General features: G+C 38.4%; 2 protein-coding genes across 9 annotated transcripts; both read left to right on the forward strand.

Moving 5' to 3' along the window:
* Positions 1-1,678: 1,678 nt before the first annotated feature.
* Positions 1,679-26,417, forward strand: LOC308400195 (alanine aminotransferase 1-like). The gene is made up of 11 exons (XM_080887735.1): positions 1,679-2,149; positions 6,107-6,196; positions 6,522-6,630; positions 6,738-6,868; positions 8,362-8,605; positions 8,984-9,063; positions 9,153-9,289; positions 24,677-24,851; positions 24,929-25,084; positions 25,368-25,477; positions 25,572-26,417. The coding sequence occupies exons 1-11, from the start codon at positions 1,796-1,798 to the stop codon at positions 25,675-25,677; spliced, it is 1,692 nt and encodes a 563-aa protein (XP_080743861.1). The 5' UTR covers positions 1,679-1,795; the 3' UTR covers positions 25,678-26,417.
* LOC308400194 (uncharacterized protein) lies at positions 14,599-23,010 on the forward strand. Of its 8 annotated transcripts, none has more exons than XM_080887730.1 (6): positions 14,619-14,809; positions 15,482-15,554; positions 18,377-19,432; positions 19,515-19,670; positions 20,693-20,785; positions 21,793-23,010. In XM_080887730.1, the coding sequence occupies exons 3-6, from the start codon at positions 18,668-18,670 to the stop codon at positions 22,108-22,110; spliced, it is 1,332 nt and encodes a 443-aa protein (XP_080743856.1). In that variant the 5' UTR covers positions 14,619-14,809; positions 15,482-15,554; positions 18,377-18,667; the 3' UTR covers positions 22,111-23,010. The 8 variants fall into 8 exon arrangements, 5 of the variants coding, with proteins under 5 accessions (XP_080743859.1, XP_080743858.1, XP_080743856.1 ...); XM_080887731.1 differs by lacking the exon at positions 14,619-14,809 and adding an exon at positions 14,821-14,945; XM_080887733.1 differs by lacking the exons at positions 20,693-20,785; positions 21,793-23,010 and adding an exon at positions 20,112-20,625 and having other exon boundaries at positions 14,599-14,809.
* Positions 26,418-27,028: the final 611 nt, after the last annotated feature.

Genomic DNA, 27,028 nt, shown 5'->3' on the forward strand with positions numbered 1-27,028 from the left:
GTTTGATTACCTCTTCAGCATGCCATCATGTTTGGCAAAGGCCTGATAACAAGCCATTCATTTGATTCGGGTGTGTGGGAACAAGGATGCATCTAAAAGCTGCAGGACGGTAGCTCTCGAGGACCGGGATTGGGCACCCCTGGTCTAGTCCAAGTCTGCTCTGTTGTATAAAAGCTAAACTTATACAATTATATATGTGTCAAGTAATTGATAAGCAACATTTTTCACTGAGTCATTATGTGAACCAAATTAAGAACTGTTTAAATGCTGCTATGCTGCTACCAGTTAAAGAAAATTCAAAGTTATGGGCTAGCACAATCCATTTCATTCCAAACTTCCCAAAATATTCTACTTTTGCACTTTGTCATAGTTGTCTGTAAAAAGATTTCCCACTTTATTTTAATGTTGTTTTATTAGTTATTATTTTTCCTCTGTACGGTGTTTATCCTTATTCCTATGTTGCATTTCTGAAGAATTGTTGTTGCCAAGCTTTTTATCCTTGATCGGCAAATGAAGTAGATTTCTATTCTGATTTTGTCAAAGCATTACATTACAAGCATTACAAAGAGCTTGTTCAACAGGTAGTCATATGATAAAAATATTTATTGACCCTTGTTTATTTATTCGGAACATGCTGATATGTATGTGACTGGAGCCCCAGTGTAAATTAAATAAGAGCCTTATAAAAGGAATGGTGTCATTAATAACTGCAAAAACAGTATTAAAACCACAAATTTCTAAAATATTGTGATCTATTTAAAAATACAAGTTAATATATAAATATTCTTACTTGGGTTTTACATTACATTATTTTCTTTTAGACCAGTACATAGGTCTCTTTCTGGTCAAAGAATTACATATTAAACCTGCAGTCCCATTTCATTCTGTTGAAGTGGTCCACCAGTTAGTTATTCTTTAATTTGTTGTGGTAGAACAGTGGTTCCCAAAATGTCTGTGAAGGTTCTCAGTCATCCAGGTCATCGTAGTCAAAGGAGCTTGCAAAGAAAAGCGGTGGTTCCCAAACTTTTTTTCCTCCCCCCCCGCGCGCGCACACTCACACTCACGCACAATCACATCCTCCAACCACACACACCCATATTTTGCTCCATTGCGGTTTATTTCACACCTCAAATATTTAGTAAACAGTTACGCAAATACAAGTAATTGCAATAAATTACAGGTAGTAAGGAAATAAACTAATAACTCTTTTACGCTACGTCCGCACCTACACGGGTATTTTTGAAAATGCAGCGGTTTCGTCCGCACGTAAACGGCGTTTCGAATCACAGAAAACGGAGATTTTAAAACTCCTTTTTTGCGTTTACGTGTGGAGGAGGAATACAGAGTTCGTCATGCAACGTCAAAGGTATGTGCCTTTTTTCACGTCACGCTGTGCGTCACGTTATTGTTTACATGAGATGAATTGCAGAATGGCAGATATTCAGATTTACAGGTTTTACACGCTTGCATATAAACACGCAGTTACTGTCTCTATTTAGAACGGCAGAGGCGTCACGGTGTAATTATTTTACATGTAGTTGTTTTTATTCTGTGTAATAATATTCAACATTGCTATCAATACATTTTTCAAAAAATGCTTCTCTGTGCAAAATGGGTTTAAAAACATAAACAGCTGTGGGATACTATTTGTCTGTTTAGACAGGGGGACCAAATCGTGGTAGGATGGCAGAATCAGCCTGATATTATTTGTATCCCACTGTAACTTTACTGTATAAAGAGCTAACATCTGAAAGGGAAGATATGCTTCACCATATTTTCTAGTCTTTGGCTTAGAATGAAGTTGGTTTGGAAACATTCAGCGATGCTTCATCTCCTGCTTTGCATTTGTGTGGCGCCCTGTGCTAGCAGTGTCCAAGCGTTGCCCCCGCCCCCCGCAATGGCTTTGGGCGGGCCCCACATTTTGGGAAAGTCTGTGCTAGAAAGTAATTTGGAAGAAGCAGTGTCTGTCTGGCAAAGCTCCTCGGACTGCAATAGTTTTAAATGGACAGCTCCAACATTTGAGTTCAACTGTTTCATGGAGATGATGACTTCTCTTCAACATGTGAACCCCACAGTGAGAGGGCTTAGAGACTCTCCGCAAACTATGCTTCAGAATCTGGCTGAACGAATCAGAAAAGAGATTTCACTGGTAAGTCCTGGCAATCAGCTCAAACGTATATATCCAAAATATCTTTCTTTTAAGTAAAAGTGTCCGTGGAATAAAGTAAATGCAATCTCTGTAGCAAACATCGGGAAAGACTAGCCTCTCTTCAAGTGGTAACGCAATGTGTGGTTTTTTTTTATTTATTTATTTATTTTTAGAACATGTAGCCAAATGTGTAAATGAGAATGCATACATTTCCCTACTGGAGATGTAAATATAGGTAAGTTGACACTTGCCAAACTCCTTGATTTACACATAAAAGGTATTTACAGATCTGTCATAGCAAACAATCACAAAAATCACTTGTGACAAGACAGCTCTACTTGCTTACAGGATTTACAGTTATCTACACACTCTTAGATCTACTGAGGAGTGCTAAATTAAAGGAGTTAAAGTAACATACAGCATCTCAGTAAGGTGACAACATGCAACTACACTATGCGGCTGTGCCTTAGATGTTGAAGCAGGCCGTCTACTAATCAGAAGGTCTTACAAATTGAGAGTTACAGATTCCTGTTTAATTGTTTATTTTTTTAATGGTTGTCACAGGGTTGTGAACAAATGTCTACATCTTCTCCACATACACAGCAGTAGTGTTACACCACCTTTAAAGGTGAAGTCAGTAATTTATTTTACACTATTAAATAGCCAAAAACCATAGTGTACTCCGAAATATATAGGAGGTTGGTGTGTAATTACGTCTTCCAACAAACATATAATTAATCTATTAAAAATACACATCAGTGGGTTTGCAGTTTGTGGAAGCAGCAATGTTGTCCCACTCTATTTGAATGCAGTGGTCGGGAAGGACTTCTTTCATCAGACTAATCACGTTTTATGTGGGCCAAATGTAAAATACCAAATGTAGAAGAGAAGAGAGTCCCCGTAGGCATTTGCATACTGTGAGGATACATTTTAATTCATGTCTGCTCCTCCATATTCAAGATATGAAGCATCACATCTATGTTCTGTTGTAGGAGAAAGATTCCAACAGACAAAAACTGGCTAAATAATAACAACAGCTGGTTAAAAACTAACACTATGTTAATGTTCCATCACACTTTCTCAATGATAAACAGTTTGGTTACATTCTTACGGTGGCCCCTAGAGACAAAGCACGTACAAACTCCAAAACACTTGCAAACTCCAAAACACTTGCAAACTCCAAAACACATGAAAAATCCAAAACACTTGCAAAATCCAAAACACTTGCAAACTTGTTACGGATTCAAATATTGGGGATGGACACAAGAGGAAAAACCACAATAACAACACTGGTCCGGCCGGGTTGAGTCAAACAATGATTTTAATGATCACACGCGTGGGAGATGGACACCGTACGCAGACAGCATCAGATCTCAAAATGGTGGAGCATTGATCAAACTCTTATAGCCTCTAGTGGCCCCCACCTTATCATAAAAGCCTAAACATTCACATGCTTTCTCTCACACAGTGCCTAAGCTACGACCTTGGCTCCCTGTTTATCTGCTCCTGCTGAGATGGGGCAGAAAACTCCAGTATGTTCTGTTCTCTTCTAATCAGACAAATAAGGCGATGACTTTCTGCGAACAGTATTTCTTATAACTCAGCAGTATAATGCATCATAAAACAATATCATTCATTCACAATAAATCAGCAATCTAATGTAATGCAAATCAGTTTAACAAATGCAATAGTTATCACCTTCTTCTAATTCAGGAGAATAATGCAAACTAAAACTACATAATAATTCACAATCTTTAATTAGGGGTATAACATGGCATAAAATAATATTATAATCTCACAAACTCCAAAACACGTACAAACTCCAAAACACTTGCAAAATCCAAAACACTTGCAAACTCCAAAACACGTACAAACTCCAAAACACTTGCAAAATCCAAAACACTTGCAAACTCCAAAACACGTACAAACTCCAAAACACTTGCAAACTCCAAAACACTTGCAAAATGCAAAACACTTGCAAACTCCAAAACACTTGCAAACTCCAAAACACGTACAAACTCCAAAACACTTGCAAACTCCAAAACACTTGCAAAATGCAAAACACATGCAAACTCCAAAACACATGCAAATTCCAAAACACAACGGAAGTGCTCCAGGACGCTAGGGGCAGTGTTGAGCTCGATTTGCAAATTAAACAGCAAGTTTGTCTGTATGCGACGGTCTAGTCTCCGTCGCGCTTCCCAGGTTGCCTAGCAACCATGATACTAACCGCTGGAAATGTGTCATACAACTTTGCTTGACAGAAATGAAGGAGAACATATTTTGTTCATTTGTTTGTTTGTTTCTACAAGAGCTTTGTGTGATTTGATAAGTATCTGAGGCTGAGACCACAGGACAGTAAAACATGATTTTTGGGCTTCATTTCTGTACTGAACAGTTATTTCAAGATTAGTTAGTAAATAAGAATTAGCTGATGTTGTTCATGAGACTAAAGTCATATCACTTTGGTAATGTAAATATAATATGCCCAATATTATTATAGTTATTATATTAATCATTATTAGCTATTACAGCAGTGAACATGAACTCTGTGTCAAATACTGAGCCTCAGTACAGATTCAAGTTGCAGTTATTTATATGTCTTATCACCTTAAATCTTCACTCAAAGACAAGTATCTTTGACAGTGCATATATAGGTGTATCATATATAAGAGACAAATGTTGTTCCTTCAGTTATTCCTTCAGTGAGTGCAATGCCTCACAGATGATGTGCAGCAGTGGGTCCCTCAGTCTGTCATCACTCTGGACACTTGCAGTTGTCACACATGGAAATCAAATGTGTGATAAGCTGCAGGATTCAAACACAAGTGTAACTTATAAATACATGTTCATACTTTTATTACACAACACAGAGAGAAAGAAACAGAGAGAGAGTGCAGCACAGACAGACAGGTGACAGTCTCAGGTGTATACACTGCTACAAAACAGCACAAAAGAAGGAGGATTTAGTATTTGTGTTATTACGAAACAAGAAGAGTTCCCAGATGGTTCAGTGGACACATGTGTGACTCCTGTGATTAAAGCATCTTTCTTTCAGCTTAACGAGTGAACCGTCAGCTCGTTCAAACACACGTTAAAGTCCGTTTGGCTCGACACCACCGAACAGAGGCAGCAATATAACATAGCTAACATTAACATCCATGCTAGGGAGGGGGACAGTAGTGGCGTGGCACTTTCAAAACACGTCTTTCAGCCTTCCGCACTGAGAAGCAACATTTCCAGCTTACTTAGTTTTTCTAAGTTAAGACAACTCAAATAAATTGAGTTGATCAGCGTTTTTGCATAAAAAGTACTGGTAACTTACTTAAATTGAGTTCTAATAACAAATTGTTAAAAATTGAGTTCAACCTACTTAATATTTTTAATTAAACACAATATCAGTCCCTGATTCTTCAAGTCTGATTAACTGAGTGTCTTTGGGCAAGATATTAAACCCATATTTGCCCCTGATATATGTAAGCATATTCACAGAGCACACACACAACAGGTTTGCAGCAATTTCAAACATAGCGGAGCTGCTTGGATAAAATCTTTGAGGAATGAAGAGCTAGCAAAGTTGAAGTCTCAGTGAAAGAGTTAAACCAAAAGCGTTAAATATGACAGAAATGGCTCACTTCAGAAAGGAACTTCAGGGGTTACTTAAGGGTTAAAGAGTTAAGAAAATTTGAAGATGAGGAACACACTTCTGTGGTCCACTGCCATTTTGATTAAAAATCTAAATATTTTAACCAGGCTGGTTTTCATTAAATCAAAGAAACTTTCAGCTGTAATAAACATTCAAACTGCTTCTTCATTTATGAGTTAATTGTTTTAACTGAGTTGTTTCTCTAAAACTGTTAGCTAACTTGGGAGCTGAGAACCTCAGAAATGTTGCGAGAAATGAGAAAATCTGTTTCGGGTCTAGAGAATTGAGTCCTAAACATGTGTTGTCTGCAGGGGGCGCAGAAACCCTTCAAGAAGGTGATTGATGTTAGCTCAGGTGATCCCCACAGAGTTGATTTACAACATGTTTCATTTCTTCGACAGGTTAGTGTTCATTAATTGTGTTGTGTAACTTTTTGTGTTGTGTAAGCATTCCTGTCAAACTTGTGTATCTGTCATATAAGTTGTGATTTTTTAAGTGTAATCTTATTTATCCATTTTATTTTCATGTGCTTTATTTATGTCCATTACTTTCTGCAGTGGATGTAATGTATAGTGATTATTGTTAATTCCTGCATTTTATATTACTCTTGCACCATACATATCCTATATTTGTAACCATGTTGTCTTCTTAATGTGTTAAAAACACTTTCCTTGTTCAAAAAGTCTTGTCTACAAACTCCTCTCTGAATCTGGCCTACTTCCTCAGGTCTTGGCAGTGTGTATATACCCTCAGCTGCTGGAAGACAAATGTTTTCCTCTGGATGTCAAGATAAGAGCTCAGAAACTCCTGGAGGCCTGTGACGGAGCAAGTGTGGGTGAGGGTTAAAAAATTTGCATGTACAAACTGAATTTTAAACTTGAGAGTCTGGGATTTTAACTCACATGTATATTGAAATATACTTAAATAATTATAATTTGATAGGTTCATACACTGCATCCTCTGGTCTTCGTCATGTGAGGCAAAGCATCGCTGAGTTCATCACAAAAAGAGATGGAGTTCCTTCATATGCCCAAAACATCTTTATTTCTGCTGGCTCTCAAAGGGCTATAATGGTATGACTATGAACACTATTCGTACTATTTCTAGTTACACAAATGCTACATGTATCTACTCTGGTCGAAAGAATCCACGCTTCATACTGATGTCCACAATTCTTTTATTCCTCTCACAATCATGGAGCACCGTGAAAACTAGAAACAAGTAAACTAATATCAACAGCACGTATGACATTCATCTCAGCCACCTATTCCTATAAGTCGCAGGGCAGTGGATCAGTCCCAGCCTATACCAAACGACTCACGAACCGGTCCGATGCCCGGGGGGTTGGGGACCGCTGCACTACATAATTAAACATGTCTAACATCAAGGGAGGCCACACAATAAAACACATTTTAAGCAAGATGCAATGTCCAACTTTATCAGCCACTTTATCTTTTTTAAAATGCTTTGAAAGGACACAATAGCATAAAAACAGACAGCTGGAAAGTGCAGTTATCTGAGTGAACACACCTATCACTCAGACCACACACCCACAAATCTTTAGGGTTTACCATCGCTCAAAAAACTAAAATTGGATAGTTATTTCATTTAAAGAGTCTAAGTTATAATTTGAACTAAACAATTTGATGTTTCTATAGTGAACATAGTTGAAACATATACAATCTGCATCAAATTCATCAGCATAACACTTGCTAAATTTATTCTTGTTGAGATGACATAATGCAAGCTAGCAAGACTGGTTAGTTGCCTGGACTAGCAATATCACAAAATCATTACAAACCACAGGAAAATCACTAGGGTCACAAGAGGCAGGAAATTATACACACACCACGTGTATGCTATTGCTATTTATTGTTCATAAATGACTTTTTATCAGCATTAAGTGCTTTTGCTGGACTAATGTAATTTGCGTGGCTTGGATCAACTCAATTAAATTAAGCTGGACTCAACTGCAGTAAATAAGTTGATTCATCATTAATTAATAAGCCAACTCAAGTACATTAAGTTGGAATAACAGACCTGCATAATGCTGAAATAAAGCAATTTGATGACGTGGAAATCCTTTCCATGACTTTTTTATGTATCTTCTGCTATAGCAAACTGTAGTAGTTGTTTAGCTTTCACATTTTATCTTTGCACTTAACTGAAAAATAATATGATTTGTATTAATAATAATGTCCAGTCTTTACACATTGTAAAAACCTCAACCAAAATAACCAAAATATTCTCAAACAACAGCTTAAACATTTTTACTTCTACATGTAACATATTTTTAGAATCTTTGAAACAACCAGGTGTATTGTATTAATTTAGCCTTTAAACATAGTTTATTGAGTTAGTTGTAAAGAAAAGCTTAAATGTGTGAGTGATCTCTCATTGTTGCAAAGGGAGTTGCGAGGGGAAACAGTTTTACTTTGTTTTCTGCTTCAAACATTTATTTTATTTCATTTATTCCTGATTTTTTAATAACCTGTAGCAAAAAGTGACAGAAAAGATTGCTCTCCCTAAAGGAAAAAAATATAGCTTTTTCGATTATTGTTATAAGATTGCTGTGAAACTGCTGGCCAGTGGTGAGGGGAATACTCGGACAGGCGTGCTGATACCTGGGCCCTGCCCACACATGCTGTACAATGTGCTGGAGGAGGCTGGGGTAGTCTTGGTACCGTACCAGCTGACAGAGGAGAGAGGGTGGGCTGTAGACCTGGACAACATGCATCAAGCTTTAAAGGCTGCTCGGGGGTACTGTGAGCCCAGAGCCATTTACATCAGCAACCCGGGAAATCCCACAGGTAAGTAAAACACAGTAGCTAAGTGAAATGAGAATCCGAATCAGCACACCTTATTAATCCCGAAGGAAATTATGTGGTTACAGTTGCTGGACAGCAACTGACTGAAATAAATTCAATAATACAATATATTAAAAAGTTACAAAATATTAGAAATAGCTCTAATATATACAAATAGCTCAATTATAAATATCCAGAATATTAAAGAGGTTAAATATATATGACTGACATTTTACTTTAGACTGTAATCTGTAAAACTTTGCTATTTGTTATTTTCACTGTAGAGGATGTGCCAAATGGTGTAACTATTGCACTGTACTGTACATTAGATGGAGATACAGTCTTCTTTCATCACTGTTTATATTACCTTTGTCTTTCTAGGCCATGTGCAGGACAGGAAGTCAATAGAGGAAGTGATTCAGTTCGCAGCAGCTGAGAGAGTCCTACTGTTAGCTGATGAGGTGACCATGAGCTGTCTTTTCAGATTGGCTTTTTATTATGCATTTGTCAGGTTTTCTTTATCTATCAGTTTCTTTCCTCTGCACTCCAGGTGTACCAGGACAGCGTGTATGGGAAGGACAGAGAGTTTATTTCCTATAAGAAAGTCCTGTTTGAAATGGATATAGAGCTTGCAGAAACAGTGCAGCTGATCTCCTTCCACTCTTTATCCAGTACCTGCATTAGAGAGTGAGTTCTGTCTCTTATGTTTGTCAACAACAATTTCCAACAGGATCCTAGACAAAAGTTCTGGTGGATGGCCGCATGGACAGTGGTGGCATTGGAGCTCAACTGGAAGCCGGAGGCGCAAAAATGTAGTTTTTTTTAAAGATATTTGTAATAATATCATTTTAGGCCTCAGTCAATTTTCTATACTTTATAATTGAGATATTGCCAGTCCAGCGATGCTCCACTGTGGACCGGCGGAGGTGATGGGACCAGCAGGTGCAGAAACCTCCGGCTCGGGTGGAGGCCTCCAGACTTGTGCAGAAAAAATTGCATCTGTATGGCTTGATGAGCAAAAGGCATGGCTAAGGTCTGTCCATGCAAAGAAAAGGGTGCTCAACTCCTTCTAGCCAATGTCTCCAACATCATTGTCTATTGTTTTTTGGGAAAGAGACAGCGAGAGAAAAAGGCATATGGGTGCATTTTACCTGAGATGGATGTGGCTTAATGGGGATGGAGGCTGAACCGAAGAGTGTGTCAAAGGCTTCTTGAGTGGAGGCATCCACTGAAAAGGAATTTTGGGAGATGTTAGGTTAGTGAGTGTTTGGGCTATTTGGCTGAAGTTGCAAATGAATCAATTGTAGCAAATGCTAGGAAACACCGGAGTTGGTTCCAGCCTGGTTCCAGCCAGAACAGGCCATTCTACCACTACTTGCACCACAGCAAGTCTGCTGGGTCTGCTTTAGCTCTATCTATATCTGACACACTCTGCTATACAAGCTTGTCATTAGTACACAGAGATCTGCCTGGCCTGAGAGCCTCTGCCAGTCCCACCTGAGGCTCTCCCCAATCTACAGCCTTAATTCATGTTCAAACCATTTGCCTTTTATCTATTAAAAATGCCGCTGCGCTCTGCTTGTATGTCAGTTTTGTTTATGGCCGTTCTACATGTACTAGATGCCCCAGCTCCGTGTCATTTCAAAACATGTATCTCTGTGACTTTGTGTCCTCTTTGAGAGTTTGTGTTGTATTATGTTCAAATGTGAAGAAAAAAAAAGTATCTCTCAAAGAAGAAAGCTTTAAAGAAGAAGTTCTGGAAGTTTAAAAACTATGCACCTTAACTTCTGTCAAAAAGTTCACCCAACTCGAATATGCACAAAAATTTTTTCTTCATCCTATGGTTGAACTTTATGAGGTGCCGTAAGGGACATTATTACTGAAACGCTCTCACACACACAACTGAAACGCTCTCACACACACTACTGAAACGCTCTCACACACACTACTGAAACGCTCTCACACACACTACTGAAATTTTAGCTCTCACACACACAACTGAAACGCTCTCACACACACAACTGAAACGCTCTCACACACACTACTGAAATTTTAGCTCTCACACACACTACTGAAACGCTCTCACACACACTACTGAAACGCTCTCACACACACTACTGAAATTTTAGCTCTCACACACACAACTGAAACGCTCTCACACACACTACTGAAATTTTAGCTCTCACACACACTACTGAAACGCTCTCACACACACTACTGAAACGCTCTCACACACACTACTGAAATTTTAGCTCTCACACACACAACTGAAACGCTCTTACACACACTACTGAAACGCTCTCACACACACTACTGAAACGCTCTCACACACACTACTGAAACGCTCTCACACACACAACTGAAACGCTCTCACACACACTACTGAAATTTTAGCTCTCACACACACAACTGAAACGCTCTCACACACACTACTGAAACGCTCTCACACACACAACTGAAACGCTCTCACACACACTACTGAAATTTTAGCTCTCACACACACTACTGAAACGCTCTCACACACACTACTGAAACGCTCTCACACACACTACTGAAATTTTAGCTCTCACACACACAACTGAAACGCTCTCACACACACTACTGAAATTTTAGCTCTCACACACACTACTGAAACGCTCTCACACACACTACTGAAATTTTAGCTCTCACACACACAACTGAAACGCTCTTACACACACTACTGAAACGCTCTCACACACACTACTGAAACGCTCTCACACACACTACTGAAATTTTAGCTCTCACACACACTACTGAAACGCTCTCACACACACAACTGAAACGCTCTCACACACACTACTGAAATTTTAGCTCTCACACACACAACTGAAACGCTCTCACACACACTACTGAAACGCTCTCACACACACAACTGAAACGCTCTCACACACACTACTGAAACGCTCTCACACACACTACTGAAACGCTCTCACACACACTACTGAAATTTTAGCTCTCACACACACAACTGAAACGCTCTCACACACACTACTGAAACGCTCTCACACACACAACTGAAACGCTATCACACACACAACTGAAAAACCAAGTCATTTCAGTTGAACAGGAAGGCATTTCAGTTAAACAGGAAGGTGTTTCAGTTGAACAGGAAGGTGTTTCAGTTGAACAGGAAGGCATTTCAGTTGAACAGGAAGGCATTTCAGTTAAACAGGAAGGTGTTTCAGTTGAACAGAAAGGCATTTCAGTTGAACAGGAAGGCATTTCAGTTAAACAGGAAGGCGTTTCAGTTGAACAGGAAGGCGTTTCAGTTGAACAGGAAGGCATTTCAGTTAAACAGGAAGTTAATTCTTGACAAGGAAACTGAAGGAAAAAGTGTTAGATTTCAAACAAACCACTACACAGATGTCTACTCAGCAACCTGTTAGTTAGGGGTGGGTTTTTATAATCGATTTATTGATTAAAATCAATTCTGGCTTGGATAACGTGAAATCGATTCATTAAAATCCTGAATCGATTTTTTAATATAAATTTATTTTGCCCGAAATGCCAGAATCTCTGGTGAAACCTCACAAAATTTCAACAACCACCAAAAAGCTAAGACAGTAAATCAGAGCAGGTACACGGCTTCTGCACAAAGACGTAAACACACAGCGCGGACCCGCGGATCAGAATCAGTGAGATGTCGCCTTTCTCACCCGACAGCACGGACACGGTCGGGGCTGAAAGCCGACAGCTCACTGATTCTGATCTGTCGGCAGGTCCGCGCTTTGTTTTCACGCCGTTTTTGCGCCGATTCTAAAGCTGTTAGTTTGATCTCTCTCCAAACAATATTGACTGAACCAGCAGCAAAAGAAGATCCAAACTGCGCTTCACATAAACATCGTCATGAATTCCCTCACTGTTTTGCTTCCACCACGATAAAATCGCACGTCATGCACAGCCCTCTCTCTCTCTTTCTCTCTCTCTGTACTTCAAGAACAGTTTTCCGTTTAAAAATCTGTTTTCTGCATTATTCGCTTGCTTGTTAGGCACAAGTCTACTGTTGTTTACAGCGCAGTCGGCCGCTGTTTTTTTTTTTTTCATTTTACATACTTCCGAAAAGAAAACCTAATTTCTGCCGTTCAATACTGAATAAATTTAAACTTTTTAAAATTATGCAAAATGCAAAACGTTAGCCGTGTCTCTAATAAAACCGCTGTAACGTCAGAGGTAACGTTCATATGTTGATTAATGGTTTTCTTTCGTTTTTGATGTACTGCAGAATATTTTTTATAAAATCCCAGGCCAGGAAAACCACCTTCATGTTTTTATGTGTTTTATCTTCAGCTACTTTGACACAAAGGTATCTGCTGTGATGCTCACACCTTTGATAAAGTCTTGCGTGTGTCAGCTTCCTTTTTTTAAATACAAAAATATGTAAATGTACTGATCTGAATTATAATATTTCTGACTGTCAAAATTCCCCATAATCAAATCGAATTGAATTGAATCGAATCGTGGAACAAATCGATTCTGGACCTTAGTGAGACAGCTGCATTACTTAACAATATATTAGCCTCAGCATAAGTCAAAATTTAGAATAGCGGGAGACGTGCATTATCCTGGTTATTTTTTTGGCATATGTGCTTTTTGTCTTTTTTAGCAAAGAAAAATATCTTAAAATCATCAATAAAACCAGGGAGAGAAGGCTTAGCGTTCCTCCATTTAGCACAATGGATATGATATTTACTCAAAAGTATGATGATGTTAATAATGTCTGAGACATCCAATGCTAGATGATCCATATAAAAAAAATTATGATGTAATTCAAACAGTGGCACATCATTAATATTTAGGGAAATCCAATTTTTTAAGTTGCACCAAATACATTGTGTGATAGGGCATAGAAAAAAAAAAGATGTTCTAGGGTTTCATTTTCATCAGTACAAAAAGAACACTGATCCACCTCAAAGCCAAATCTCTTTTTTTAGAAATTCTGCCACAGTATTAGTTTTGTTTAAAGTGTTTCTTTAACTTTAGGTAGAATAGGCTATTTCATAAATTTTTAGTATGCTTTATCCAGTGTATATGAAATAACTAAATTAGAACCATGCCATGTAACCATTCTGTTGTAACTATGAAATATTTTGTCTTTGAAGAAACTACTAACAAATTTCTTATTGCATTTTTATCAAACAGCTGACATTGCCCTAGCAATAAATTTGGGAGCACTGATGAGAAATTATTGTATATCATAAAAATTTTAATCAAATGAAGCAGAGGCAGTGGGACCAGTTCACAAAATTTGTTATATTCTCTTTGAGAACAGTTTAGACAATATTTTTCTGAAAAGTCTGTGTAACTTAGAATGACACCGTTATCATCCAACAAATCTGTTATGAATATAATATTTTTGTTCAAACCAGTCACTCTTGAAAATTGATTTTTGATTAAGTGTTATTACCCTATTATTCCATAAGGTTGAATTATGAGGAGAAGTTGTGGGTAAATCTCATTTTCCCAAAAATGCAACGTCTGTTTTATAAAGTTTGATATCTTTATGGGGATTTTATTTGCCGCAAAATCACATTTCAAAATAAAGTCTAATCCTGTATACTATTTTATTAAACAAGAATCATGGGATGTGGAGCTAAGTAGAGTCTGGCTGTGACAGACAAGATTTTAACCATTTAATTCTAAGGGTGCCAACCATAAATTCCAATTCTGGAGTTTTGATACCACCTTTATTGTATCCCTTCACAAGCTGAGATCTTTCTATGTAATGGGTTTTATTCCTCCACAAAAATTCGAACACATTTCTATTTATGGTTTTCATGGTATTTATCGTTTTTTTATTTTTATATCATTTACGTGGCGCAAAAAAGGTTGGGGACTGCTGTACTAGCAGGTTGCTGAGTACACTCAAAAAAATGAACTCAGCCTATCTCTGCTTTTACTAAAGTAGATTTTGTTGTTTGTTCTTAATAAACTCGATTTTGCAAAAATCCTTAAAGTGTTTGTGCAAATTTAATGAAATGTTGTTACTTTTTGTTGTTACACAAAGTCATTGAACTGTGTCAACGTAACATTGTTGAGTAAATTCACAGGTTTGTCCCTCTGCACATACTGCTGCGTGCAGAGCCCGCCTAAATAAGGGCCAATGCGCATGCGCACCACCCTCTTTCTCAAGCTTGCTATTTCTTCGCCATGTGGACTGGTTCAGCCGCATTTTTGTCCAAAAATCAGGTAAGAAGTCATTTTTCTTGTAAAGCCCGTCTACATATATATGTTCACACGTCAGTTAATGTCGCAAGTGCTACTAAGAAAAGAGTACAGGCAGGGTTTTGCCCGGTAAAGGTTTGCTAACGTGGACTTGCTGCACGTGAGTTTCCAAATGATTTTGGAGGGGACTCCATTGCAATAGCAAAGCTCTGTTTTCAGCCCAAATGTAGTGTAGCGCTAGCGTCGGTATGCGTCGGTACGCGTCGGTACAGGCAGCGCATTCGGTCCGGCACGCACTTTCGCGCCAAGTTTATACTCGGACGCCTGACTGCGTTGCACTTTAGCCAACAACAGTGGAGAAGCGCTCCTCGCTAGCAGACAGGTTAGGGTGTATTTTCTGTCTAATATTTCAGCTTACGTTTTGATGTAGCTTGCAGAAAGCATTTAGTAAGCTGGTGTAAGATGAACTGCATTAATGTTGTACAATGTCCATGGGATTTCTCACTCGACTTTTAATGTCAGATTACACACACATTTACACAATATGCAGTGGTGATGATGTAGATCAATAAATTCATTGTTGTAGCATACAATATTAAAAATAAAACTGATTAATATGAAACATTAACAATGTGCAAATTATTTAGTTTTTTCAGGGACAGTGTAATGAAAATGTCTTTTGTGCTTCTCCCCCAGATACGTTGATGTGGCAGTGCAAATTGTGCAAAAAAGTGGTGTCATCACGAGCTCTGTTATTAAAACACTACAGGTTAGTTCATAGTAGACAGCAGTATCCATGTGCCTATTCTGATTGTGTCTGTGTTTTCAAAACATGGAATGCTCTGCATAGCCACTTAAGCAGATCACATACCCAAAGAACTCTAGACAAGTCTGTGAGTTTGGCAACATTTAACTGCCATTTGTGTTCCTGCTGCAACATAGCTTCGGAGCAGGAGTATTTTTCTCACATTAACAACCATCTAAAATGTAACGAGACTGTGCATTGCATGTTTGAGGGTTGTTCTTTCAAAACAAATATCTATGGTACATTCAAGTCTCATCGAAATAGGAAACACAATCCTTATACCTTAAAAGACTTCAAAATCGGTATTGCTAACACTATTGTAGGCCAAACATCAGCTGATGACAGTACAGACACTATTGTAGAAGAGGACATAAGTGCAAATATTGATCACGATACAACTACAAGTGAGACTGAAGATTTGGCAAATGTAATAGAACTTAATTTTGCATCTCTTTTACTTAAGTTGGAAAACTATTTTCATGTTCCCAGCATAGCAATTGACGAGTTGCTTTCAGAATTGCACTACCTGATAAGCTGTGCATCAGTGCCTTTGACAAATCAAGTAATTGTAGACATACTCAAGAATCATAACCTTTGTCTAGACCAGCCTGTTATTGAAGAACTGACAAAGGCAGTTTCTTTTAACCCTTTGTTAAAAGCCATAGAAAAGGACGGCACACTTGCCACTGCCTTCAAACGCAGACAGTATTACAGAAAACATTTTGAAGTAATTGATCCAATTGAATACATTCTCGACTCCCAAAGCAAGAGGACCTTTCAGTATATTCCTATTCTAAAATCATTACAGCAGATATTTAAACAAGAAAACATACTGAACAAATTTGTCACTAGCCACAATCAGAATCCTTTTGTAAATAAGGAAAAGTATACATCATATAAAGATGGTCTACATTTTCAAAATAATGAGTTTTTCTCAGGCGGTGAACTAAGAATCTCTATTTGTCTTTATGTTGATGATTTCGAAATTTGCAATCCATTGGGGACATCACGGAAAAAGCATAAACTTTGCTCAGTTTACTGGATTTTAGGTAACTTGCCACCAGGTAGTCATTCATCCCTCTCTTCTATTTATTTGGCTCTCTTGTGCAAAAGTGAGGACCTTAGGACCTTTGGCTATTCAAAAATATTTGAGCCACTTTTGCAAGACCTTGTCATTTTAGAGCAGCAGGGAGTGTTCATTGACAATTTAGGGGTCAACTTTAAAGGCACTGTCCAATATGTAGTGGCAGACAGCCTCGGAGCTCATGGATTGGCCGGTTTTGTGGAAAGTTTTTCTGGAGATTACTTTTGCAGGTTTTGTACTGCTACACGCTCAGAAATTGAATCAAAAGCTACAAATAGTGACTTTTCTCTGAGAACTGAGGAGCTCCATCGTGTACACATAGCAACTGCACGTGAGACAGGGGTAGCTTGTTGTGGTGTGAAAAGCTCGTGTGTCTTAGCAGACAGTCTGTCTTTCTTCAAGGTCACTACAGGATTCCCCCCTGATCTTGCACATGACCTTTTTGAAGGTATTGTGCCTTTTGAGATAGCTGAGTGCCTTCGAATACTAATAGGCAAGAAGTACATCACTTTTGAAAATCTAAATAGACTTGTTCAGTCATTTCCCTACAAAGGAGGGGATCAGACTAATCGCCCTCAGAAATTGCCTCACAATTTTCTTAGTAAAAAAACTGTTGGTGGCAATGCACATGAAAATTGGTGTTTACTAAGACTTCTGCCACTTATTATTGGACAACACATACCTGAAAACGAACCAGCTTGGGAACTTCTACTAGATTTGAAGGATATTGTTGAGCTTGTTGTGTGTCCTGTTCATAACAGTGACTCAGTTGCATACCTGGAGAGTAAGATTTTAGACCACCATCAAAGGTACAAAGAAGTATGCCCAGATAGAAGACCATTGCCAAAACATCACTTTCTGGCTCATTATCCCTCAATAATTCGCCATTTTGGTCCACTTGCCTTATTATGGACAATCAGATTCGAGGCAAAGCACACATTTTTTTAAAAAGTTGCTAGACACACAAACTGCTTCAAAAACATAACCCTGTCTTTGTCAACCAAACACCAGCTCATGATTGGCCATTACATGCATTCATCAGGCTGTAGCAAAGCCACTTTTGAGGTTTCACGAGTCTCGGCAGTCCCAGTAGAACTTCTCAAACGTGAAATTGCACATTGTCTTGCTGAAAAGTACCCTGACACAGCTGTAGTTAGCCTTGCCCAGAGTGTGTCTGTTGCAGGCATCTACTACAGGAAGGGCATGTTAATAGTACATGGATCACTGGGGGGTCTGCCAGAGTTTGCTGAAATCCTGCAGATGTGTATTTTGGCAGATTCGTTGGTGTTTATAGTAAAAAAACTGAGCTCATGGTACACTGAACACTATGGATCCTTCAAAATTGACCCATCTCCAAAGGAAATTTCTCTTGTTGCACATGAGGATCTGGTGGATTGTTATCCACTTTATGACTACCAAGTCGGAGCTTCTCGCATGGTTACATTAAAGAGATACATACACTGTTCAGGTAATTTTAATGTCCATGTTGCCGATTTAATTTTTGTGCTGTATAGCAGTACTTCTCAAAGTTTGGTTCTTAAAAATAGTTGGACCAGAACTTAAATCTACTCGGATATGTTTCAAGCCTTGTAAAAATACTAGAAAAAAAATTGTGCTGCAAAATTCTGAATACCACTAAAAAAATGTAACATGTACTGAAGTTTGGGAACCACCTGCTCATGTTCTTGCACTTATTTTTTAGAGTAACAGTTGGAGATTGGGACATCAGAAATGACAGCCCCAACAAAGCTTCTGATAATCCTGGGGGAGAACAACGCACTCAAGTTAACCCTTCCTTTGGGGATACCAAAGAATGTTAACGAGCTCAAAGCGGAGATTGAAAATCAGTGCGGAGTTTCTGAACAGTTCAGATTGCAGTACATGGACACAGATTTTAATCAGTTCCTTAACATGACATCCACATTTGATCTAAAAGACATGGACAAAATAAAAGTGATTAAAACAGGTGTTCCAGAAACATCCACTGGTAGTAATGAAAGCAGTGTGTCCTCATTTGGGTAGCCCCTGCTCTGGCCACAACCCTGATTATGACACAGATATACTGTCATCGCCAGAATCCAGGTCATCAAGCTCCTCGAGCTCAGCAAACTCCACGCTGCGATCAGAAGCCTGGCCACTGGACTTTCGCATACCTGAGTTTAGCTTCGATGTAGAGCTGCAATTGACAAAAGGCAACCAGGAATTCCAAGCCAATGGAACACTTTTAACCCTAAAACCAAAGCTCAAGTCTGACATTTTAGAGAGCTTGTCTTCAGAAATTATGAAGTACAAAGCTTACCCTTCAGACAGCAATCTTAGTGATGTTTGCCAAGCTTTGGTTGTAAAGCATCCATGCTTGAAAGAGAAGGGTTCAGAAACTGGATTTTCTGCATGGAAGATCAGTTTGAAGTATAAAATGTCAAACTATCGTGGAAAACTGAAGAACTTAGGGTGTAGTGAGTTGGTCATCAATTCTCTCAAAAGAAGAGGGAACAGTAATGTGCATCCCAACCAAGTCAAGAAACCCAGGAGAGCAGAGGTGAATTTCTGCCCTGATTATCCAGCTGGAGAAACCCGAGAGAGTCAGGAAGAAGAAAGGTTGGTGCTGCTTTCAGAGTTCAAGAAGAAGAACAACAATGAAACCATCAAAGCAAAAATGGCCCAAACCTTTCCTCACCGGAGGCAAGAAATTCTTCAGGACATGCCCTTCGTAGCTGACTTTAAAAGCCGATGGCCAGCTCTTTTTTCTCCACGTGAGGTAACTGAATCAGTTGATCTGCAAATGCACTCCACATGCAATATTTTAAACCCATCACGCTAAACATTTGTTTATTTTACAGATAAATGCTGAATTCCAGCGCATCACTACGATCCCGCTAACATCCACATTTATGGCACAGCTGGACAACAACACAACCAAACTGACCAAAGTCTTCAGAAACAAGGGAGGAACATCTGGACGCAAGATCACAGAAATCATGGCTGCAATTGATGAGGTTTGGAATTAATTTTTTTCAATGCTTCATTCCCTCTTTTAATACATATGATTTTGTTGTCTCCTTCTATTGTAAGGTAAAGTTTAATGTTGGTATTATGGGATTGTTTATTCTTTGTCCTTTTCATGATAGTGTTGTCACAGTAATAAAGTTTTAAGTTGATTTGGATACTTTATAAAAAAAATTGCCAGAATTAAAAGCTGTTTTTACAGGACAGTAGCGTTTCCAAAACGGGATTTGCCGCGGCTCCCTGGGGAGAATTTTGGCATTTACAGTAGAAAAGCTGAAGCTAGAATAAACTGCCATCAGGCACCTTTCAAACCAAGACGGGATAAAGGGAGGTCTCTGAGCTTAGTACTACAACTGTTTTTTCATTTGTCCTTGCAAAACCTCCTGTTCAAGTCCTCCAAACACACCCACGTCACCCTGCTTCTCTTCCAGCGTCACTGGCTGCTGGTCAACTTCAAGGTTCATTTCAAGATCCTGGTTCTGGTCCTTAGGGCCTTACATGGACAAGCACCATCATACAATGGAGATCTTCTCAGTCCCAACACCCCCAGCAGGTCCCTGAGGTCCAGTGATCAAAGCCTGGTAGTGCACAACAGTCTAAAGACCAAAAGTGACAGATCATTGCTGCTGTGGCCCCCAAACTCTGGAACTCTCCTCCTAAGCCTTAGATCAGTGGACTCAGTGGTTTACTTTAAAAAAAAAAATCCTCTGTTCAGGCTGGCTTTGGTGTGACCTCTTGTTCATCCTCTTCCTCACTGGATTCTTCATGCTGCTGTTTTTGGTCGGGTTTCTGTTTTTTTTGGGATCCTGTGGTTACCTTTTTTTGCTCGTCACATTTTTTCAAATGATAATGTTCCTTCTTTCCTTAATTTTTTTTATTTTAAATTTTGTTGTTATTCTGTAGTGTGTCATGGACTTTTTTTCTCAAAGCATTATATACATTTATTTTGCTGAAGTTAACTGAAAATGTCTTTAAAGTTTAGCTAAGTAAAATTTGCTTTTATGTTTTACAGAACGACACAGTTGCAATGAGAAGAGTGTGTACGCTGAAAGGACTTGCAGTCTACCTCAATGAAGATCCGAACAGCTTGATCAAAGAATATCAGGCAAGTAATCAAATAGAAACAATTTCCAGTAATAAAAATTTAACTGACGGTAATTTTTCCTCACACACATTCATTAGATTATAACAAAAAGTTAAAATTAGAACATTATTGGAGATATAAAAGCACAAGCTTATGCGGGAGTGACCCTTGCCATTACAGTTGGGGTGTAATGTGGGCTGAGTGTACTGTCTTTCTGCTTTGTTGTTCTGCCGTGTACTCAGATGATGGACCAACACCTCTCATCTCGCTCTGAGCTGTCTACTGTTTTGCAGCTTAAAGGGATATTCCACCCCAAAGTGAAAATTGGTCTATTACCATATTACCCAGAGTAAGATAAGTGAGAAAAAATAATTTTGTAACCAGTGCAATAATTCTCCTGATCCGGCAGCAGTCTATTTGCTTTTGCCTAGCATTTAAAAAATGGAGTGAATGGGAACTATAAGCATTTTGGTTGCAAATGACTCTTTAATGGTACGAATTATTCCTGGTGAGCTCAATAATCATGTCGACTTTAAATGAAAAGTAATAAGTAACTTGAAGGATTTGGAGGAGTAGATTTAGACTTGGGAATACATTATGGTTACCACATACAACACTGTAAGCCGCCGCTGCATGGTGCATGGATATTCGAATATGTGTTTATTTATGGAAACCAGAGGCTTTTTCAACCACTGTTGTTGTATCCAAGTGCTATGCCATGGCGGGTTACAGGGTGCTTTGGCGTAACCGTAATGTAGGCCCAAGTCTAAATCGCCTCCTCCTGCAAATCCGTCGTGTTACTTTTTACTTTTCATTTGCAGTCGACATGATTATTGAGCTCACCAGGAACAATGGGTATAAGATCAGAAATGTACTGTGCTGGTTACAAAATGCTTTTTTCTCACTTATCTAACTCTTGGCAATTTATGGTAATAGACAAATTTCCACTTTGGGTGGAATATCCCTTTAATTGATATGAAACCCTGCAACTTGTATTATTATGTTTATTTACTTATTAATTTTTTTAGGATGTGGACTTCCATGAGGCCGAAAGTGAAATGGAGAAGACGCTCATTGGCATCTACGTCATCAAAACAGAAGGAGAGCGTGACCTTGACCCGGCAGAAGACATTGGTATCATAATTGAGGGTGTCGCTGTGCTCAGAGATCTTCCTGATGTTGCCACTGCTGTTGTGTTGTTGTTCGGCCTGATCTACACTTTAAACATGAGCTACCCATCCAACCTCAGGTACACTTTTGAGTTTTTTCAGAAAGTACTGATGGGACTTGATGCTAAGAAGCTATCAAACAAAGTTCAAGTGCTCAGAAACAAACTCCTTGAATAAAGAGGAGGAAGCGGGAGGCCCTTATTGCTTAACTTAGTTTGAATGCTTTACGTTCAGGTATAGTTAAGTTGTTCATAAACACTTTTTTTCATTGTCAGTACTGTTTCTTGGGAACATTCACCAGTTTTAGAGAACAATAATGTTCATTTGCATTTTAGCAAAATACTGTTACTTAAAAAATTGGTGTTGCACTTCTTCTACTGCTACTTGACAACATACAGAAAATGACAGACATTTTAAAAAGTTCTAGCGGTTAGGCCGCTGTGATTTGATATTTCAAAGAATGTGACATTTGGCAGCTGTCTGCAACTTGGGATGTAACCATAACTTGAAAAACTGAGTAGCACGGTTTTACAGTACAGTTTTTGAACAAAACAGCCAATTTTCACTGTTTTAAATGAGTTTAGTTTGCTCTTTCATGCTTATCAGTGTTTGAAAATAATTCCTGAAACGTCCTGTAAAATGTAGGATTTTTTTTGATAATTTGGATGCTTTCTGGACCAGTTGAAAGACAAGTTGGTTAGCACTTCACTGATCTTTGAAGTAAAATATTGTTTTATGCACAAAGTATTTAGTTAAAGTTGTAACAAGTTGTCTGCATTGATTGCACTTTGTGTTAAGCTACGGCTCTACAGTCTTTTCGGTCTGTCAACAAGTATTTAATATGCACTGAATGTGCTTAGTAAAGACAGGACTTTGTTGGATCATTTTTTTTAATCATTTTAGTTTGACGACAAGTTGGTTAGCACTTTATACTGATCTACATTTTCTGCACAAAATATTCACTTGGAATTTGTAACAAGTTGCATTGATTGCACTTTGTGTTAAGCTGTTGTGCTTGGAAAAAAGTATTTTATATGCACTGAATGTGCTTATTAAAGGCAGGATTGTGTTTGATAATTTGGGTGCTGTCTTCATTTCTTCCTAAAAGATCTCCCTAAGATTTACTTAAAAATGTTATGTCAAGTGGTTCCACATAACTGGTTTAAGTAACTTTTAAGAAACTTTGCTATTTTGTATGGAAGTAACCAGTGTAAATGATTTATTTGTAATTGTATTGAATAGAAATTACTTAACAATTTTATATAATTCAAAAGTAACAAAGTTATGTAGCAGCTACATAACAGTTTTACAAAGATACTACCTAACCAGGTTATGTCCTTCTAAAGCAGAAAAGTTATGTACCAGCTAAGTAACAGTATTACAAAGATATTGCCTAAACAAGTTATGTAGGCTTAAAGCAACAAAGATAAGTATCAGCTAAGCATTGCAATTAAGTTACATTTAGCCAATACACTTACGTAAATCTAACTTAACAGTATTGAGTTCAAACTAAGTAACAACATTTCTTAAAAGTTACTTAAAGCAGTTGTGTGGAACCACTTGACATAACTTTTTTAAGTAAATCTAATGTTTTATTTTTTTGAGTGAGACATCCTTGTAGTGTTTTGAAATATACCACTTTTTCCATCAGTTTCCTTGTCAGGAAACAACTTCCTGTTCAGCGGAAATGCCTCTGGTTTCAGTGGTGTGTGTGAGAGCGTTTCAGTTGTGTGTGTGTGAGAGCTAAAATTTCAGTTGTGTGTGTGAGAGCGTTTCAGTAGTGTGTGTGAGAGCGTTTCAGTTGTGTGTGTGAGAGCGTTTCAGTTGTATGTGTGAGAGCGTTTCAGTTGTATGTGTGAGAGCGTTTCAGTTGTGTGTGTGAGAGCTAAAATTTCAGTAGTGTGTGTGTGAGAGCGTTTCAGTAGTGTGTGTGAGAGCGTTTCAGTTGTGTGTGTGAGAGCGTTTCAGTTGTGTGTGTGAGAGCTAAAATTTCAGTAGTGTGTGTGAGAGCGTTTCAGTAGTGTGTGTGAGAGCGTTTCAGTAGTGTGTGTGAGAGCGTTTCAGTAGTGTGTGTGAGAGCGTTTCAGTAGTGAGTGTGAGAGCGTTTCAGTAGTGTGTGTGAGAGCATTTCAGTAGTGTGTGTGAGAGCTAAAATTTCAGTAGTGTGTGTGAGAGCTAAAATTTCAGTTGTTTGTGTGAGAGCTAAAATTTCAGTTGTGTGTGTGTGAGAGCGTTTCAGTAGTGTGTGTGAGAGCGTTTCAGTAATAATGTCCCTTACGGCACCTCATAGAACTTAGTGCAACTGTGGGCTTCTTTTTTATTGGTTGCACAAATTTACATAACAACGCGCAGCAGTCAAAGTTAAACTGGTTTGAACTTTGACCACGGGATGTGTCAGTACCTTTTGCTGATATGCTTGCGCTGCACTTTGCTTGACGCAGCAGTAAACCATTATTCTGCACCACAAGCAATAGAAATGAATGTGTTTCTGTGCGCAGCACTGTATGCGCCATATCCTTTGTGAAAAGGGCTTTAGGCTTCTATAGCATAGCTTGTTTATGCAACCACATACTGATCATTAGAATTAATGTAGGCTAAATACACTTTGAAATATACTTTCAAGCTTCACTTTTCATGCCTTCTTATACCATACATGCATTTAAATGAATAGTTTAGACATTTCTCAAATTTTAAATGCATTATATTGATAAATTAATTAAGATAATCTGTGTCTGCATCTTAGGTGTGGTCTGAGGGCTGGATACATGGAGGTAGTTAATATGGATCCAGAGGTGATTTATTATTTTGATAACACATTGTGTGGTGATATCAGTACTCCAGTCACAGGACAGCTTGGTTTGGATCTTATGGTCAATCCGCCACAATCTGGAGACCCATCGTATCACACATACATGCAGGTGAGGAAACAGCAAAAGCCAACAGTTGTCCTCTGTTACACTCTTACTTTTAATTACTGGTTGTTCTGTTCACAAAGGAGACCTTCTTCATCCTGGCTACTCTGTCCCATAATGCTCAATGGGTTCAGGAGCTCCTAAATAAACTGCCAGGGGTAAGGTGTCAGCCAGTGCTTGGAGGAATCTATGTTTTTCCTCGCCTGCACTTACCATGTGGGATTAAGGAGCAGGCCAAGGTGGGAAATGTTCCAACAATCTTCCATCTTTCTTTCTCCATCAGTCTATTATCAATGTTAATGGAATACCAAGTCTAACCACTAAGTTTAGCCATTACAAATGAATGCCAAACCATTATCCTTACTTGAACCTGATTCCATCTTTATTCCTTACATGGCTTAACCTTGAAAACAGACTATTGAGGGATTGTGAAAAAAATGTGAATATTAAAAAAAAAAAACCATCATTCTGATGGTACAAAAGTTGAAAGCCATACTGTCCTATATGCACTTCTGTTTTCAGTTATTGGGGCTGAAAGCTGATGTTCTGTACTGTCAGAAATTACTGGAAGAGGAGGGTGTATTAGCTGGTGCAGGTGAACATGGGGAAATGACTGACAGCTTCCATTTGAGGTAAAGTATATGAAATCATAAAACCTTTTGAGGTTTGTACTGCATGTTGTATTGCTTCAAAAAGTTGACTCTTGTTTGTGGTGCTCTCCCGCAGATTATGCATCCTTGTTCCTCATTACACCCTGGTAGAGGTCCTAGCTCGCCTCACCTCCTTTCACTGCCGTCTCATGGGTGGCACTGTGACCCCAACAGAAGTGTAAAGAAAGAGAAGCAAGAAGTCAGCTTATAGTGCCCTGTGGAGGAGGGTGGCCTAAACTAAGTGTAAACTTGAGATTGGTCAGATTTATGTGAAGTATCTCAAGAGGATAATTCAAATAACTGTCTGTATAACTAAAATAATATTTTTTTTTTAGAAAGATTTCAGTGTCATTCTGCAATAGTAACATCTGCTTTGCAACAGTTCCAACAGTAAAGAATTTAGCCAAAAACAACATAGGCTATATTGAAGTTTTGACATGATGCTCATGATTCTCAGTAGTGAGCGTCTTCTTCTTCTTCTTCTTTCAGCTGCTCCCTTTTTGTGTGCCACAGTAAATCATTGATGTCCATCTCATTCTTTCCTGGTCTCATTCACACGCAAAACCTTCCTTTTCTCCATCATATCAGCTTTACAAATCAGAGCACTTTATTTAGAAGTTAGAGTGTTAGCCAGCACTCTGTCAGCTTACAACACTAGAGTCAGTCATTATTAACCTGGGCCACGAACAAAGTGGTACAGAAATTTCATTCTTTATGATCTTCATGATACAACCCACACCATTTATCTGGGCTTGTATAAAAAATTTGAATAAAGCATAGGTGGATGATATCCAACAACAAATAAAACAGATTTTTTGGTTTTCCAGTTAATGTGAACAAAGCTAAGAGTGACGCTTTTAGATGAATTATAACTGTCTAGGTCTTATCGTTGATTCATATGTGTTGTGGAAATCTTAAATAAATTGAGGTGCATGGAAACATGTTGTCTCTATGTGCTTTATTTATCTTGAAAAGGAATGTAATCGTTGAATGTTTAAACACACACATGAACACGTGGTATATCTGAAAGATTACATGGACAGAATGGAGCTTAATTAACCTTGTGTTGTGGATGGATCTCAGATGTTGTCTTGACTGAAGTCTGGTCCATTTTCAGCATCTGTTTTACTATATGATTGCATTTGTCTCTGCCTATCAGGGATTCCCACATTAACTTTTACTGAAAAAAGTTTATTTTCTCATCCTTCTAACACTCATCCTCCATCTTTGCTCTTCTAATGTGTTTACCTTATCTTAACCATAGCTCGGTAGGTAGGCAACAATTAGCATACGATTAATGTCATGTTTTGTGTGCAAGCAGGATATTGGATTCAAATGCAGGACTCGCAGGACACAGAGGAATGAACTAAAGGAAGCAGCTTTTATTTCGCTGTAAATAACTTACTACAAATACAAAAAGAAAACTTGAAACTAAAAAACTCAAACTAAAACACTACAAAATAAATGAGGAACTGACAACTAGGAATTAAGTGGGAATGCGGAGGGAAGAAACACAGTATAGTGAAGGTACAA

This window comes from Rhamphochromis sp. 'chilingali', assembly GCF_963969265.1.
Source record: "Rhamphochromis sp. 'chilingali' genome assembly, chromosome: 7".
Classification (NCBI taxonomy): domain Eukaryota; kingdom Metazoa; phylum Chordata; class Actinopteri; order Cichliformes; family Cichlidae; genus Rhamphochromis; species Rhamphochromis sp. 'chilingali'.